Raw genomic sequence first — 16,930 nt, 5'->3', positions numbered from 1 at the left:
GCACTTTCTCACTTCTCTGATTATGTTTCTTCTTTGACTAAAGTTTTTCTGCACGAGGCAGGTGGAGGACATGGCGGGGAGGTCTGTCCTGGGGAGCCCCATAGGGTCCTGCTCCCTTTCACCGGGTACCCCCTCCCCGAACACTTGGGCTCCCTCCTCAGGTCCGCTGGGCAGGTGACACCCCCACCTCCTTCCTGCAGACCACGGCCATGCCCACCCATCTGCAAGACTGCAGTCCCTTCTGGCGGCACTCCCCACCTGCAGCCTCCCATCTGCCCTCCAAACCGGGGCAGCGCCTCCGGACCCACCCCACCTGTGTAGTAGGTGTCCGAGGGTTCTGCTTTTTCTCCTTTTTCGGAAGGAGCGCCTGAGTAAGGGGTTCCCCCAGAATCAGGCCCTGCATTTTCCCTCTGGGCTGTGCTGAGAATTGACTGTGGTTTCAGCCTGGACCGGCCCTGCACGTCACGGGAGGGAGGGGCCGGGCTCGCCCTCGGGATGATGTCACCAGGACCCCTGCCCCGCCCGGGTGGGGCTCCGGGGTTCGCCCGCAGGCGCAGCTCGCTGTCTGTGGGAGCAGCTGCCCCCCGGCACTCATTTTGGAGGCTGGGTCGGGACGTAGGGGTTTTGAGGATGGGGTCTGAGGACGCAGGTCAGGACGGTGAAACTGGGACGTCATGCATGACCACAGCTGCACCGGGTTTTGTGAGTACCGGGAAGCCGAAGCTGCACGTGCATTTCTTCTCTGTATCTCCAGCCCATTATGTCGGTATTTGTCCCCGTGGAAATTCTTTCATGGAAGCAGAATAGTTAGGGTCAAAAATTTCAAAGTACACAACGGATAGTAGAGATCACCCAAATCTCATTCCGAATGGCTTGCTGGTGTTAGAGAAGCTCCTTCAAATGAGTTCTACCTACTACAGAGCCGGCCAATATTCCACGGCAATAAATACCGACCCATATCTATTTTTACGATGTAAATGTTTTATTACTTCAGTGATGGTGAACTGAGGGAATCGTTCTAAACCTGATTGTGTGACGGCAGCCAGAGGGTCCCTTGAGCACACGCGTGTGGCAAGTTTGCCGTGACGGCAGCCACTCTGTGACCACCACTGAAAAGACCCAGCCAAGCTCTCCACCTGCTGACTGCTCCTCTCTCCATTCAGATTCTGTTTCATAAACTAAGTGCACAGAGCGTTAGCAAAAGGAGCAGAAACAGTAAGCTGAGATATGGGAGGAGGAGGGAAAGAGACTGTTACCCCAGGACTGGAGAAATGACCCCAGACACCACTGTGAACTCTAATGTTGCTGTATTGTAGGGGACAGAACTAAAAGGACCTCCTTTTTTCTTTTTTATAATTGAAGCATAGTTGGTTTACAATGTTGTGTTTCAGGTGTACAGCAAGATGATTCAGTTATACGTACATATTTTCATATTCTTTTCCATTATTATTTATTATAGGATATTGAGTATAGTTCCCTGTGCTATACAGTAGTATACCTTGTTGTTTATCTACTTTATATAGTGTGTATATTTTAATCCCGTACTCCTAATTTATCCCCTCCCTTTGGTAACCGTAAGTTTGTTTTCTACATCTGTGAGTCTATTTGTTTTGTAAATAAGTTCATTTGTGTCATATTTTAGATTCCATATATGAGTAATATCATATACTTGTCCTTCTCTGTCTGACTTACTTCACTTAGTATGAAAATCTCTAGGTCCATCCATGTTGCTGCAAATGGCATTACTCCATTCTTTTTTATGGCTGAGTAGTATTCCACTGTAACCATGTACCACTTCTTTATCCGTTCGTCTGTCGATGGACACTTACGTTACTTCCATGTCTTGGCTATTGTGAACAGTGCTGCTATGACCCATATCATTTCTAATGGCTTCATACTATCTACATATAAAGAAAAGACCCTCACTCACCAGGCCCATATGTTTGTGTAATTTGCTGAGTGTAAAATGAACATCCTTGCATGTACCTTTTCCACACTTGACATCGACACCTTAGGTCAGCCGTCCCCAACTTTTTGGCACCACGGACCGGTTTCATGGAAGACAAATTGTCCACGGACATGTGCGGGGGGGGTGGGTGGGTTTGAGATGATCCAAGCACATTACGTTTATAGTGCACTTTATTTCTATTATTACTACATTGTAACATACAATGAAATAATTACACAGCCCACCATAATGCAGAATCCGTGGGAGCCTGAGACTTTTCATTCGCCACTCACTGATAGGGCTTTGATATGAGTCTGCAAGCAGTTGATTATGGTCTCTGTGCAGTCACACCTCTCTGCTAATGAGAATCTGTATTTGCAGCCGCTCCCCAGCTCTAGCATCACCGCCTCAGCTCCCCCTCAGATCAGGAATTGGATTCTCATAAGAATCGCGCAAGCTAGGTCCCTTGCGTGTGCAGTTCACAGGAGGGTTCGCGCCTACGAGAACCTAACGCCGTCAGCCTCACAGGAGGTGGAGCTCAGGCAGTAATGCGAGCAACGGGGAACGGCTCTAAGTACAGAGGAAGCTTCACTTGCCTGCTGCTCACCTCCTGCTGTGCGGCCCGGTTCCTAAACGGCCATGGACCGGTACCGGTCTGTGGCCCAGGGGTCGGGGACCCCTGCCTTAGGACCTTCACATTCTGGTGCACAACTCACTCCCCTGGGCATGTGCAGCCGAGCCCCCTGGGTCTGGCCCTGTATCAGGTATCCGGGGTCTGTCTGTACACGCACATGCGCTGGCCCTCTGTTATTTCTTTTACAGAGTGTCTGTTATGCCTTTTCCCATTTTCCCTCAAAATTGGGTGTCTTTCATACTGACCTGTATTTTGGTTTATTAGGAATTTTTTAAATCTTATGATCTGCCATTATTTTCCCCAGTTTTCAAATGACTTTTTCGATTTGAAGAAAAATCAACTTGTACCATATTAGAGGAAAAGAGAATGAAAAAATAAATCCTTTCATGTAAAGGAGAAAGGGAAGCATGGGAGAGCTGGGACAAATGGGACAGAATGAGACGGTCGGTTTAAATCTAAAGACGTCAGCTGTTACACTAAGTAGAAATGGACTAAAATGTCCAATTAGGAGATGAAGGACTTTAAACTGGGTAAGAAATCTAAGTATATTTGGTATACAATATACCAGGTACCAATATATTATATATTAGAGAGTATATTGGAGACATAATATTTGGAGATACAATAAAAACATAAAGACACATTAATGGTGAAGAAGAAAGGACTAAGAAAATTAACGTGCAAATACTAAGCAAATGAAGCAGGTGTGGCCCCATAAGGCACAGGCAGAGCAGACTCAAAGGCAGATGGCTTGTTAGAGACAGAACAGTGAACAGGCGAGCCGCAGAAACTAACAGCAGAGCCTCATGCAGCGCCTTAAACAGGGCGCCAAGCCGGAGAACACTGGGAGGCGCACAGACCCCCGGTGGGTGTGAGACTTCAACACGCCTCTGGCGCACTGTGCCCCGCTCCTCGGGAGCAGATGTGAGACACTTCCAGAAACCAGCAGAGACCTGGAGACTCCTTCCATCCCCACCCGCTCCACCCACGGGACCCCCAGGACCCCCGACCTCCTTCTCCTCCCGCCCTGCCCCCACCTCGCAGACCTGCTTTGCACAGCCAGCCCCCAAGTCCACTACCTGAGGTCTTGGGCCTGCAGCTCCGGCTCCACGAGAGCCTCGGTGAGCATGCCCTGCGCTCGGGGCCGCACCCCCTCCGCGTCAGCCGGCTCAGGCCGAGGGGCCCCCGCCTCCCCTGCCGCGGGCTGGCTGGGGCCCAGGCGTGGCTCCCTGAGTTCTCCACATCCAGTGCTCCTCTGCCAGTGTATGTCACGTTGGTCGTGCCCAGGATTCCTGACTGTTAGAGCCACTTACCACGTCCAGCTTCCAGGGTTGAAGGTGAGATGCCGGACGCCCTTCCGGTAACTCTGCCACTATGGTCATCTCTCCTTTCATCCGGAAGCTGTAACGGTCTTGTCCTCTCTAGCCTCCATAAAGTTTAAGTTTCATCAACTTAGTTTTTATAACCAGAATGCACCCAGTTGTGTCTCTTCTCACCAGTTTTGCTGAGCACCTGGTGCGCCCTGTTATCTGTGGGTTCTCCCTCAGCTGAGGAATCTTCTCTGGTGTAGGTGCCGCTTCCCCGCGCCCCCCATGCATCGCTTTTTCCTCCTGGAATTCCCATCACCCCACCAAGCCTCCACTCTCTTCCCGCATAATATTCATTTTTATTTTTGTTATGACACATTGTAATCACTACTGTTTTAAATACACAAATTGTGCCTGATTTGGACCACATGTGACTGTTAACACCTTCAGATAGGTACTTAACTTCTTGGGATTTAAGACACGAGACGGAGCCTGAGGATCAGATGGACAGAAAGAGTGACAGCAGATGAGTGACGGGGGTGGAGCTGGGCCGGAGCCCGAGCCCCCGAGCAGCCACGTCCCCCCTGCCCCCGGCCCCCGGATTCTTCCAGCCCCCGCTGTGGTCCCGCGGGTGGAAGGAGCATGTGGCAGGGGCCCAGGAGGGGACGCCACCTTAAGCCGCAGCCCTAAGTGAACCTGTGTGACAGAAACAGCTGTGCGCGGCATCCTAGAGAACAACACCCTTTATTCGGCACTAGAGACAGAGTCCATGCCACCGAGCTGCCCACGTGGCCCTAGTGGCAGGACTGCCGGAACTGCAGGCCACAGTAGCCACACGTCCCCGTCTTCGTTTCTTTGTCCTGGAAAATTCAAAGGGAAAGATCTCCTATTTCCGTACTCTACGTCAATCTAGAGACAGGTAGACCTCAGACGCTAAAAGCAGACACTGGAAACACACAGCCAACCAGGGGCGCCCACGGAGCTCCGGGGTCACTGCTGACGCAGGACGTGGCTGTGCCGGAGGCCCGGGGTCCAGCCTGCTCCACCCAGACTCGCTGGGATGCAGGCTCCCTGCCCTGGAACACACGGCTCGGTCCCCGTCCCCCTCCCGGCCCTCCAGCAGGGGCCTGGAAGGGCTGGAGGGTGGGGCGCGGAGCAGAGGCCCACCCCTCAGGGGTGGGGTCCAGCCCGGACACAGCAGCAGGGGCGGCGGTGGGTCCTGCCCTGTCGCTACACCACGTGCACCTGAGCTTTATCCCCAGGCATCCTTCTCTGCTCTAACAGCCAGTGTACTGTTCTCCTTCTCAAAGGCTCTGTGCGTGTAGTTATCAACAAAGTAAACGATCACACAGGCACCGACACGAGGGTTCCCTGGGAAAGACAGATGCCTACAAGCCTGAGGGAAAGCAGTGCTGGTGACACTAAGGGCGCTGCACACACGGCACAGTCAAGGCTGCCCTGGACACGCCCTTTATTCAGCCCCTGTCGTGTGGTCTGTGGGCAAGGCCGAGTGGGAGAGGGTGAGGCCAGCGGGGTGAGGACAGGACAGAAGGACGGGGGTCCGGGGGCGGATGGCACGTTACCAGGTTTATGTACACTTTGGGGTGGCCCAGGGCCCCCCCCGCGCCGTCACACGATATCACTCGACTCCCAACTTCGCTCACAGGCTGCTCTGCTATCAGGTCGATGGCAAAGTTCTCATTCACCTGGAAAAAGACAGACAGCAGAAGCTCGTACAGACAAGCACAAACACTGGACGCTCTCATGGAATTTAAATCAACATAGACCGCCCCCCACATACACGCACACACTGCCAGCAAAGGCACGTTCTGTACCGTTTCATTCAAATATTATCAGTACAGACCCTCAAAATACACAAGTCGTTCCATACGTGTACACACGCCTTTAGCTTTCCATTTGGATAGAATTTCAAACTCACAGAAAAGCTGCAAGAATTACAACAGTGCAAAGAATTCTCCTTTGTCTCTACCTGGATTCCCCTGTTAACATCCCACCCCGCGTGCAGCGTCGCCTGTTCTCTGCTGTCCCTGCCCCACCCTCCCTCTCACACCTGCACATGGACACACATGCACACACATGCTCTCCTACTCTATCTGCTGGAAAAGACCAGAAGCGGCAGCCGACCCGGGGCCAGGAGCCACGCTGTCTCCATGACCACTTCCCTCTGGGGACCGGGCTCTGAACTAACAGCTGGTTCGGGGTCCCGAGCAGGAAACGTACAGATGAGGCTGAGCCATGTTGCGACGGAGGGAAAGGCAGCCTCGGACTACAAGGGCTGCTCCACGTGGGACCCTGGAGCGACGACGGCACCATAACCACGAAGCACGGAAACACAAGATGCCTGACCCCGCGCTTCCACGGAGATGCGCTAAACCCACTGCCTTCCTCACTGGAAGGAATCAGCTCGTGACTTTCAAGCTGGTAAAGGCAGGGAGAGGGCGACGCATTGCCCCTCCTTCCTCGGGGAGCCAGCTTCTCTCGGGGCAGGTACTCAGCTGGGAGGCACAGAATGTCGTCTGAGCTGAGGAAGCTGGAGATGCTCGCCCACAGCAGCCAGAACTGGAACCAGAACCGGAACCGCCACGCATGGCCCGGCAGAAGCCCAACGTTACGGGCAGCGGCTGGACCTACAAAGACCCCAACCTGATCTGACGGGGCTGCGGGATTCCACCCCAGCTGACACACTCAGGGTGCAAAACAGCAAGATCATCTCGAAGGTCCCCATCTCTGGGGGCCAAAGCGTCCACGGGGTTGGAACTCGGTAACAGAGGACAAACACGGTCAGCGGTGGGGCCCGCTCTCCCCCTTCCAGACTCCTCTGCGGACAAGCACGCAGACGAGACACTCGGGGTGTAAACGCTGCCCGAGGTCACTGTGATTCTGGCTCCGTGAGTAACCCCAGTATCTGCTCATCACGATGGTGAGAAGTGTCGTGCCCCGTCAGGCCCGGAGGACCAAGGCCACGTGGCTCCCCGCTCTGGCACCCAGAACCCCACGTGCACCCAGAGGGGCCCGAGGCTGCAGCGAAGAGAAGAGAACAAGGATCGATCTTCACAAACACGGCGGGAGAGGCCCTTAGCTTAGTACAATTTGAGCCCAATCCACTTGCACCCAGGAGCACCGACCGCGGAGCAGAGCCTGCCCACCCGCTGCCACCGAGACACCCAGCGGTGCTGACGTCCTGAGCCCGCAGAGCGGGGGTGACACTCCTGCTTTTGGAAAGCTGTGTCGGCTAGACATGATGCCATCCCAAAGCTTTCCCTGGGATTCCTATTTCCGGAAAGGGAGCAGGAGTGAGGAAGTGCAGCCCCCTCGGAACACACGTGGCTGTGTTGTCCCCACTGCTGTCCACGCCCGGGGGCCCTGCGCCCCGAAAACGGAGCCCCACAGGGTCCACCCGACCGACAAACACAGCACGACAGCCATGCTAACCAACTTCTGGGCCCAGCACCACCTCCGCCTGAGGATGCCGCGGGCGCCCGTCACTCACGGGCAAGAAACGTCGGCTTTTAATTCCACGTGTGTAACCGTGAAGTAACGAAAATACTTCCATCGCCGCAGAGGAACAGGAGGTCGGCTGGGCCCTTAGCCCCCTCCAGTGACACAGGACTGCTGCAGGCCGACGGCTGCCCCTCCCCGGGGGCGGCGGCTGGGCCCCCTTCTGCATGAGCATCTCCTCTCCACAAGGCCGGCCCTTGGCGGGTTCCAGGGCAGGCTCGCTGCAGCCACACGCGGACGCTTCCCACCTTTCCTGCGAAGGCGGATCGACCACCCAGCTTCCTGCTCTCCTCGCTCCTCAGAGTAAGAGCACGTTCAGCTTATTTCTTAAAATTCACCCAAATGAAACCGTAGAGACAGTAAGATCGGTGGATACGAGATGCCATGCACCTGTCCAAACCCACAGGACGTGCGACCCCAAGCGTGAACCTACCACATAAACCTAAACCACGGACTTGAGTTAACACAAAGTATCAGCATTCAGCAAGTGCTCAACCCTGTCGCTTCTCACAAAGGCAGCGCACTCAGGCAAGAGGAGAATCACAGGGACGCTGTGGAGGGGGAGGGATACAGGCGCTCCTACTCTCGTGCAACTTTTCAGCATGCCTAGAGGTCTTTTGAAACAACAGTCTCTTGGAAACCAAAAATATTTCAAATACTACTGAACGCCAAACTTTTGTCGCAAGAATGAAAGCCGGAGAGACCTGCTGCGCATCTTACATGAGCGTGGGCCCCTGGACGCCCACGATCTCGGACAGGAAAAGGCCCCAGAGATCCCGAGCGGGGAGGTCAAGGGTTGCAGCCGGTTCAGGACCGTGGTGAGCTGACGGTCTGAGCGAGGCGACGTCACCAGCACTGCCCCCTCCATTCACACGTTACTGGCCTCACGAACTCTGGAATGTCTGGTTCGGTGTTTAAGTTGCTCCCTGATGTCTGTCCCCAGCGAGGGCAACCAGAAACCAGAAGCCACAGTAGAATTCCCAGGAGAGAGGAGTGTGACAGGCTGAGATGGAAAGCCGGGGGCAAGGTCGACCCCAGGGCTCAGGACGCACCTGCTGGAACTGCTCCATCCAGGGGGCCAGACTCCTCACCCCACGACACCCTCAAAGTGGGAGGTAGGAAACCAGACCCTGGGGATGGACAACGTAACCAAGGTCAAAGGGAGGGGAGATGCGACTTAGGGACAGCTGAGGGTGGCAGGAAGAATCAACAGGCTGCCTGAAGGGGAGAAGTGACGCCAGGTGACTGCTGGGGAGGGGTGGAGGGAGGCCTGAGCCAGGGCGGTGAGGACTCCCTCTGAGGTGGCAGGCACGGGAGAGAGGAAGTGGGAAGAACGCAGGCCACCGAGGCGAAAGGATTCCAGTGTCCAGCGGTTGCACTGGTGTTTCAGACCCACTCAGGGAAGACCCACCCATGTGCTGTCTTCAAAAGTCCCTGAAAGGGCTTCCCTGGTGGCGCAGTGGTTTAGAGTCCACCTGCCGATGCAGGGGACACGGGTTCGTGCCCCGGTCCGGGAGGATCCCACATGCCGCGGAGCGGCTGGGCCCGTGAGCCATGGCCGCTGAGCTTGCGCGTCCGGAGCCTGTGCTCCGCAACGGGAGAGGCCGCAACAGTGAGAGGCCCGTGTACCGCAAAAAAAAAAAAAAAAAAGTCCCTGAAAGAACCAGCCTAATCTATACGCTGTGAACCACAGAAAACATACTCCAAAAAGTGACTGAAAGAGTAATTTTAAAACATTGATGTGACTCTGCTTTAACCTGAGAGTCTGGCAAGTATAAGGCACAGAAGTGAAAGAAAAGGTCACGCCCATTTACACGTAAGCTAAAACTATACTCACGAGATGTCGTGTTACATGTCTCAGGGGGAAAAAACCAAAACAGAACTAGACATGTTTAACACGCAGAAGAAATGGAGAATTCCAGAGATTCTAGAGTGCTCACAATCTGGGGAGAATTTACTTAAATTTTACAGATTAGTATTTATTTCTTCTTCGTTATAAAAAGTTTTAGAAAGCTCACCTCTCTTTTGCTAGACCTTTCACTCACCTCTTTCTGACGACCTACAAATCGAACTTTCCTGTAGTCTTTATCGCCATAAACCTGAAAAGAAAAAGACCGTATGTGATTTTTTACGGCCCGATGCTGTATATTATACCAATCATAAACGCTTCAGGAAAAGTGTTTTCTTAACGTTCAGGCCATTCACGATCACACACACCGGGAGTCCGTGTAGTTGCGCACCCAGGGGCGTTTTTCAGCAGGATTCCTACCGGGACATCAGGCAGGAGTCTGAACTGGAAGTAGCAAAAGGTAGGGAAGGAGCAGAGGAGCGCAGTCCTGGCGGAGGGGGACACCCGCCTTCGACCTCGGAGGCCCCGGAGCTCCCCTCCTCTCTGAACCTGCTCCGTGGCCTTTTCTAACAACACAGGTACTCACTCCCTCATCTTTGGGCTGCGGATCACAGCCTAACGCCGTGTTTGTATTTCAGTAACTCGAGAGTTACTACAATGTGGTATTCAACATTACACAAACACGAGGAGATCGGACGCACAGAACTGGTCATTGCTGACTCCACCGGAGGGCTCCCCACAGTAACCAAGGGGCTACCCCGGGATAACAGTCTTGGATCCGAGTTCGCTGCGAGGATGAGACCACAGTGGCTGCAGACAGCCCCTCGGTACCCCTGCGGGTAGTGGGCCCGGGGCCCCGGACGGAGGGGGAGACCGAGGACGGGACCGCAGGCGCTGGGTCTGGGGCGTCAGGGGGACTGGGGGACTGGACTGCGGGTGCGGGGCTCGGGGCCCCGAGGGACTGGACCGTGGGACCCGGGTGCTGGGCCGGGGGAAGAGGAGGGACCGGGGTGCTGGGCGACTGGACCACGGGCACTGAGCTTGGGGCACAGGGGGCACCGGGGCGCTGGGCCCCGGGGACACGGGGGCCGAGCCGGGGCTCCGCCCACCTGGGCGCCCCGAGGGGGAGGGCGCTCTCCGCGCCGCAGGCGTTACCTGGCCGGTGTGCGTGACCTTCTCCCCGGTCGGCGAAGTCTGCACCCCGAAGCACCTGGCGGCCCCGGGCAGGCTCCGCGCCGCCGCGCCCCCCCTGCCCAGCAACCTGAGGAAGGTCACCGCCGCCGCCATCTTTCAGGCTGACCTTCGACCCCGCGCACCGACGCGCCGAGCGCCGACGCATGCGCACGGCGTCCGCGCCCCCCCCCCCCACACACACAACCTCGGCCCGGATTTACCTCGCCCGGTGAGGCGCGCACGCGCGGTGCGGTCAGGCAGGTGCGGCCGGCTGGTGCAGCGGCGGGCGGGGGCTCAGCCCGGATAAGGGGGGACGCTCCGCGCAACCTTAGCACTTAGTGATGCTCCACTTCCCAGGGGCAGGGCAGGGGAGGATGGAAACGGAAGATGCAGTGCTTACCTTCGATGGTTACGGATAATCATGGGGAGTTACATGTTGAATGTTGTGAATGTTGGAGATGAGTCCTTGCTTAGAGGAAACTGGAAGTACATCATGTTGGACAGAGCGCATTTCTTTGTGGTTCTGGGGTTTCTGCAGCAGAGCCCAATGAAACTGCCAGTAAAGCGCAGCCGATGGCATCCCTCATGCAGGTTAGCCCCGAAAGGCCCGCTGCTCTGGAGCACACCTCGCGGTCCCGGCCCTGCTTCTCTCCTGCCCCTCATGGCGTCCTCCAAACGGCCTGTGCAGAGACCCGTCGGGATGGTCAGCTCACGGCCAGCCCCCGATGGGCGAGGGCGGTGGGCACAGGGAGCAGTCCCAGAGCTGGGGTGGAGTCGCGCATCCCACTGCCCAGGAGCTGAGGGCACCCACAGCCTGGACTCCAGGGCGGTGTGGCGATGAGAGGCGACAGTGCCCAGAATACCTCCCGGATCGGAAAGGTGTCCACGGACGCATGCTCAGAGGCAGGCCCGAGCTCACCTGGGCAGGGGCCACAGCTTGCAGCCGGGTCAGGGGTGCGCGTGCGGTGCCAGGGCGGCGCGCAGGTGCACCCCGTGTGCAGCTCACCTTCGTGTGCGTGGAAAGTAGTTGTGTCCACGCAGACACAGCCTGGAAAGACATGCGTGGCGATTTCACTGTGGAATCTGGGCAGTGGGTACGTACGTGGGTGTTCGCCATCAGTGTCTTTTAACTTTTCTCTGTGTTTGAAAGTATGTTGGAGGAAATAAATTTAACTGCAGTCAGTTAGAACCAGGGCCTATTTCCATGCGTTCCCCTGAGCCTCGCCACATTTCTCCCAGGATGTCCACTTAATACAAACATGAGGTTTTTCTAGATTTTGTTTTGACATTGATATTTATCAGCTTTTTAAAAAGTCTACTTGGTTGTGACTTCTTTTTCATTCAAAATACCTACTTTTGTTCCCATTTTTCATCCCTCCCCCGCCCCCGGGAGCGCCCCCCAAACCTTAGCCGCCCGGTGGCCCACAGGGCTGGGGGAGTCCCGGGAGGAGGGCGCAGGGTCCCGGGAGTGGGGGGCGGGCTGGGTATGCAGGGGACCGGGGAGGGGAAAGGCAAGCAGCCGGGAAGGAACCCGGCGCTCCGCGACTCCCGCACCCACGTGGCTCCGCCTCTGCGCCCAGCCCCGAGGGGACCGCCACGTGACCCTGCTGCCATCTTCCTTCCTGGCGGACACTCCGGGCGACGGCATCTCCGCCCCACTGCGCAGGCGCTGCCGAGGGCGCAGGCGCAGGGGCTGGCGAGGCGGGCTGCGGGCGGGCCCGGACTCACTCTTTCCAGGTGGGGGTCGTGGGGTGTTCCGGGGGTCCCGAGGGGCAGGGGAGGCGGCGGGAGTTCCGGGCTCAGGAAGGGCGCGTTCCGGGGACCCCTGGCCTCGGCTTGCCCGGGTGGGACGCGGGCGGAGGTCACTGCGGTGGGAAGCGGCCGCACGGGTGATCCCTTCTAGCCGGGCACCGTTCCGGACCTCGTGCCCTCTGCTCCAGCCCGCGGCCCGGCCGCCACGGGGTCACGTGGACGCGGGCCTCGTCTGGCCCCGGCGGCCGGGTGGGGGTCTCGGCGCCGGGCGGAGACACGGTGCCGCTCGCCGCTCTCGTGCCCTCCCGGGGGTCGCGCAGATTCCCGGACCCGCGGCCTGTGTCCCGAGGGCAGGGACGTGGGGAAGGAGGTTTTCTCGGGGGCAGGAGCCACCGGCAGCTGTGACAACTTTTCCTCTTTCTCCCTAGATCCAGCCGCGACATGGCCACCGCTCTCCTAAGGAAAGTGGTTTCCGCCGTGGGCCCCCTGCTGCACCTGGGTGGCCTCCCGCTCTCCTCTCTCGCGCCGTGCCACCCGCGCGCCTGCCGTCAGGTCGGTGCGCCCCCTAGCCCGGCGGCCGCGCTCCTCTCCGCGCGCCTGGTACTCGGCCTGCAGCAGCCAGCCCTGGGCTTCAAGACCAAGGGCGTCCTCAAGAAGCGGTGCAAGGGCTGCTACCTGGTCAAGAGGCGCGGGCGTTGGTTCGTCTACTGCAAGACCAACCCGAAGCACAAGCAGAGACAAATGTAGCCCTCGGGCTGGGAAATCCCTGCCCGGCGACGGTGCTGCCTCGTCGAAAGGAAAATAACAAGTAAACATTGTGTAGCCTCCGTTCTGCTGACCTTCGGGTGTTGTGGACTCTGCGGCCTGCGTCTCACCTCCTTGTGGCTCGGGATCCAGCCAAGCCTGAGACCCACCTGGGAACGTGTCCTTCTTAGCTCCTGCGCAACCTGTGTTTGCGCTCGGGCAGAGGACCGAACATCGGGGGGAGGGAAAGCTGGCTTTATCCCACGTCAGAATGCAGGTTCTTTAGAAGACCACCCTGTGCGTCGGCTCTCTCTCGGCCCTGTCTCTGCGTTCAGCCACACTGCTGCTTCCCTGTGGATTCAGACACGTGTTCTCAACATTCCCATCTCCAGGATAAGCAGGGAAGGCCGTGATAGCAGTCTTTAAGTCAAGGGAAATTTAACTTGTTTATACATATATAAAGGTATTTGGGGCATTGATTAAATATGTTTGTCATCCTTAGTCTGAGACTTGAGAAGTGTGTGCGCCCACGTGTGTCCATGGGTGCAGTGTGCAGTGTATGCATGGGTGCAGTGTGTGTGTGTGTGCACACGTGTGTGTGCAGTGGGTATGAGCTGCTGCTGTGGACTCTGCAGCCTGTGACCTGGAGCCAGTGGTACTCAGTGTCCTGGTGTCGCCTGTCACGGGGTCACAGCCTGATGAGTTTTTGAATCATCCTTCTCTCCTGGGGTTATCAGCCTCTGTTTGATCTAAGATAAGAGCATGACCAAACCCCTTGCAGCTCATCTACTTCCCGATACCTGGATGGACCAGCATTTAGAGCCCTGAGATTGCAGCACAACAAAAAAGTCGGTTTAGGTCAGAAGGCAGCAAATTACAATCCACAGGCCAGATCCAGCCTGCAACCCATTTTTGTAAATAAAGCTTTATTGGAAAACAGCCATGCCATTCATTTATGTTTTGTTAAACCTACAGCAGCCAAAGTAGTAGCTGAGTAGTTATATCAGAGACCTTATGACCTGGAAAACCTAACATATTTACTATTGGGGCTGTATTTGCAGGAAAAGAGTGCCAGTCCCCTGTTTAGATCATTAAATAAGTTTCGTATCCTACGATTTGACACAACCTACCAGAAACATTTCATGTTTTCTCTATTATCCATATAGTGAGAGAGATCTTTGTATATACTGGCCAGGAACGAATAGAATCTGAGATTTAAATACTATTTATAATAGCACCAAAACCATGATGTATTTAAATAGCAAGATTAGGCACATTCTGTACACTTAGAATTGTAAAACACTTGGGAGAATTCAAATAAAATTAAATAAAATATTGACATTAGAATATTACTGTTAGTTTCATCCAAATTGGTCTACAGACTCAATGTAATCCTGATTTTTATACGATTTTTTACAAAAGGCCATGGTTCTTCAAAATTTTGTATGGAAAGGTAAAGCAAGCAAATAGCCAGAAGAATTTTGAAAATGAAGACCTGGAGGACTCACACTCCCTGATTTCAAGGCTCACCGTACATAAAACCGCAGCAGTGAAGACGGTGTAGTACCTGCGAACGTGTACACACATAGCCCAATAGGACCCAGCCGAGTGCTCAGAAATGGACCCACACATATGTGCCTAAATGATTTTCGAAACAGGATTAAAGGCAAGTCAATGTAGAAGGGATAGTCTTTTTTACACATGATTCTAGAAGACTGGATTTCCAGATACACAGAAGAAACTCCACACCTTTCACCTTATACAAAGCTTAACTAAAAATAGACCATAGGCCTAAACGTAAAGCCCAATACTATAAAAGCATGGGAGGAATTACATGTGAATTCGGGTTATGCAAAGACATTACACCAAATGTGTGATCCATGAGAGAAAACACTGTTAGATTAGTTCTCGTCAAGGTTACTATCTCCTGCTCTTCAGAAGACACTGTTAAGTAAATGAAAAGACAGGGCAAAAACTAGGAGAAAATATCTGCAAAACACATTTCTGATCAAGGAATGGATCTATAATATATAAAGAAATCTGAAACTCAATACTAAGAGAACAACCCAATTAAAAATGGGCAAAAGACTTGAAGAGATATTTCACAAAAGAAAATGTACTAATGAAAAGGAAGCACATAAAAAAGATGCTCAGCACTAGATTCTAGTGAAAAGCAAATGAAAACCACAATGAGACCGCACCCCTGCCTATTAGAACGGTTAACAAATAGCAAAATCAATTAATGGTGAGCATTGTAGCAACTGTAACTCAGTAAAAATTAGTACAGCCATGTTGGAAACAGTTTGACCCTTTCTCATGAAGTTAACTATTCAATTATTCAGCAATCTCATTTCTGGATATTTGTCCAAGAACAATGGCAACTTTTGTTCACAGTAAAACCTTTATGTGAATGTTTATAGTGGTTTTACATATAAATGAAAAAAGAAAAAAAAACCCACAACAAACTGGAAACAGCCCACATGTCCTGCAGGTGGCAAATGGATGAACCAGCTGTGTACGTCCTTACTCAGCAGCAAAAAGAAAGAACTACTGGTACAAATGAAAACATGGATGAACTCAAATCCATTATTCTGACTGATGGAAGCCTGGACTCAAAAAGCTGCATATTTTATGACTCCAAGGGTATGGCATCATGGAAAAGCCAAAATTACAGGGACAGACAGTTGATCTGTTGGCAGGAGCTGGGGATGGGGACAAGGGATTGACTACAAAGGGACATGAAGGAATGCTTTTGGGTGATGGAATATTCTACAATTTGATTATGGCGGTGGTTTCATGACTGTACCTGCCTATAAAACTCATAGAACTATACACTAAAAGTGAGTGTTTTACTTGAGGTAAACTGCACCTCAATAACACTTGCAAAAAAAAAAAAAAATACCCAAATGGAATTTCTGGAGCAAATGGAACTCAAATAAATAAAGACAACAACATCAAAAAACAAAAGCAAACAATGGAACTCAGTGAGCTGTGGGAGAATAGCCAGCATTCTAGCCTAAGTGGAATTGCAGTCCCGGGAGGGTTGAGGCAGGAAAAAAATAGTTGAAGAAAAAATGACCAGAATGTTTCTGTATTTGGTAAAACCAATAAACCCACAAATCCAAGAAGTTTAACAAACTCCAATCAGGAGAAACATAAAGAAAACTACATAATAGTACATCTTTATCAAATTGCTAAAAATCAGATAAAGAGAAAACCTCAACTTCAGAGAAAAAAAAAAAAGACTCATTCCTCATAAAGAGAAAAAAAATAAGAATACTGTAACACCTGACTTCTCATCAGAGACCATGCAGGCCAGAAGACAATAAAACCTCTCCAAAGTTCTGGGGAGAGCTGCCAATCTAGAAATCTATATCCACTGAAAATATCTTTTGAAAAGGAAGGTGGGAGACAAGACTTGTTCTGATAAACCAAAGCTAGGGGAATTCAGATGGAAACGTAGATCTACATGAAGAGATGAAGACAGCCAGAAGTAGTAACTATTTACATAAACATAAAAGGTATTTCCCTTCATTTAAACGTCCCTTTGAACGATAACTGTTTAAAGAAAAGTAGTAGCAACATCTCGTGGTGTTTTTGACGCATGTAGTTCTGACACGTGTGACCACAACAGCACAAAGGATGAGAACCTGCTCTCCTAAGGGTCTCACTCCAATCCTGACCTGGTAAGTCGTGTTTAAAGGCAAACTGTGATGTCACAGTTTTATACTGTAAACACTAGACCAACCACTAAGAAAATAAAACAAAAAGACAGATGTAGTAAGTCAATAATGGAGAAAATACAAAATATTAAAATATCCAATTAATTTAAAATAAGAAAACTCAAAGAGGAAAAGGAGCAATGTACTGATATGATAAATAAAAAATAAGATTGTAAATTTAAACTCAACTATCAATAATCACACTAAATGGTCCAAGAACCCCAATCAAACAGAAGAGACTGTCAGATTGCATTAAAAAAGCAAGACTCAAGTATATGCTGT

The 16,930-nt window shown here is 52.9% G+C and overlaps 2 protein-coding genes across 3 annotated transcripts; one reads left to right on the top strand and one right to left on the bottom strand.

The window, feature by feature from the left end:
• Positions 1–4,617: 4,617 nt before the first annotated feature.
• On the bottom strand, positions 4,618–10,571 carry NDUFS6 (NADH:ubiquinone oxidoreductase subunit S6). Its single transcript, XM_019951122.3, has 4 exons — positions 10,413–10,571; positions 9,454–9,507; positions 5,473–5,595; positions 4,618–4,749 (listed from the first exon to the last, which is right to left on the bottom strand). Exons 1-4 carry the CDS (start codon positions 10,542–10,544, stop codon positions 4,684–4,686), a joined length of 375 nt encoding a protein of 124 aa, XP_019806681.1. The 5' UTR covers positions 10,545–10,571; the 3' UTR covers positions 4,618–4,683.
• Positions 10,572–10,630: 59 nt separating this feature from the next.
• Positions 10,631–13,427, top strand: MRPL36 (mitochondrial ribosomal protein L36). Of its 2 annotated transcripts, none has more exons than XM_073801990.1 (2): positions 10,631–10,691; positions 12,611–13,427. In XM_073801990.1, the coding sequence occupies exon 2, from the start codon at positions 12,624–12,626 to the stop codon at positions 12,927–12,929; it is 306 nt and encodes a 101-aa protein (XP_073658091.1). In that variant the 5' UTR covers positions 10,631–10,691; positions 12,611–12,623; the 3' UTR covers positions 12,930–13,427. The 2 variants fall into 2 exon arrangements, with proteins under 2 accessions (XP_073658091.1, XP_019806680.1); XM_019951121.3 differs by lacking the exon at positions 10,631–10,691 and adding an exon at positions 12,008–12,167.
• The last annotated feature ends 3,503 nt before the right edge of the window (positions 13,428–16,930 follow it).

The sequence above is a fragment of the Tursiops truncatus genome, chromosome 3 (genome assembly GCF_011762595.2).
Source record: "Tursiops truncatus isolate mTurTru1 chromosome 3, mTurTru1.mat.Y, whole genome shotgun sequence".
NCBI classification, from domain to species: Eukaryota; Metazoa; Chordata; class Mammalia; order Artiodactyla; family Delphinidae; genus Tursiops; species Tursiops truncatus.
This window is presented reverse-complemented; position numbering and strand designations above follow the sequence as displayed.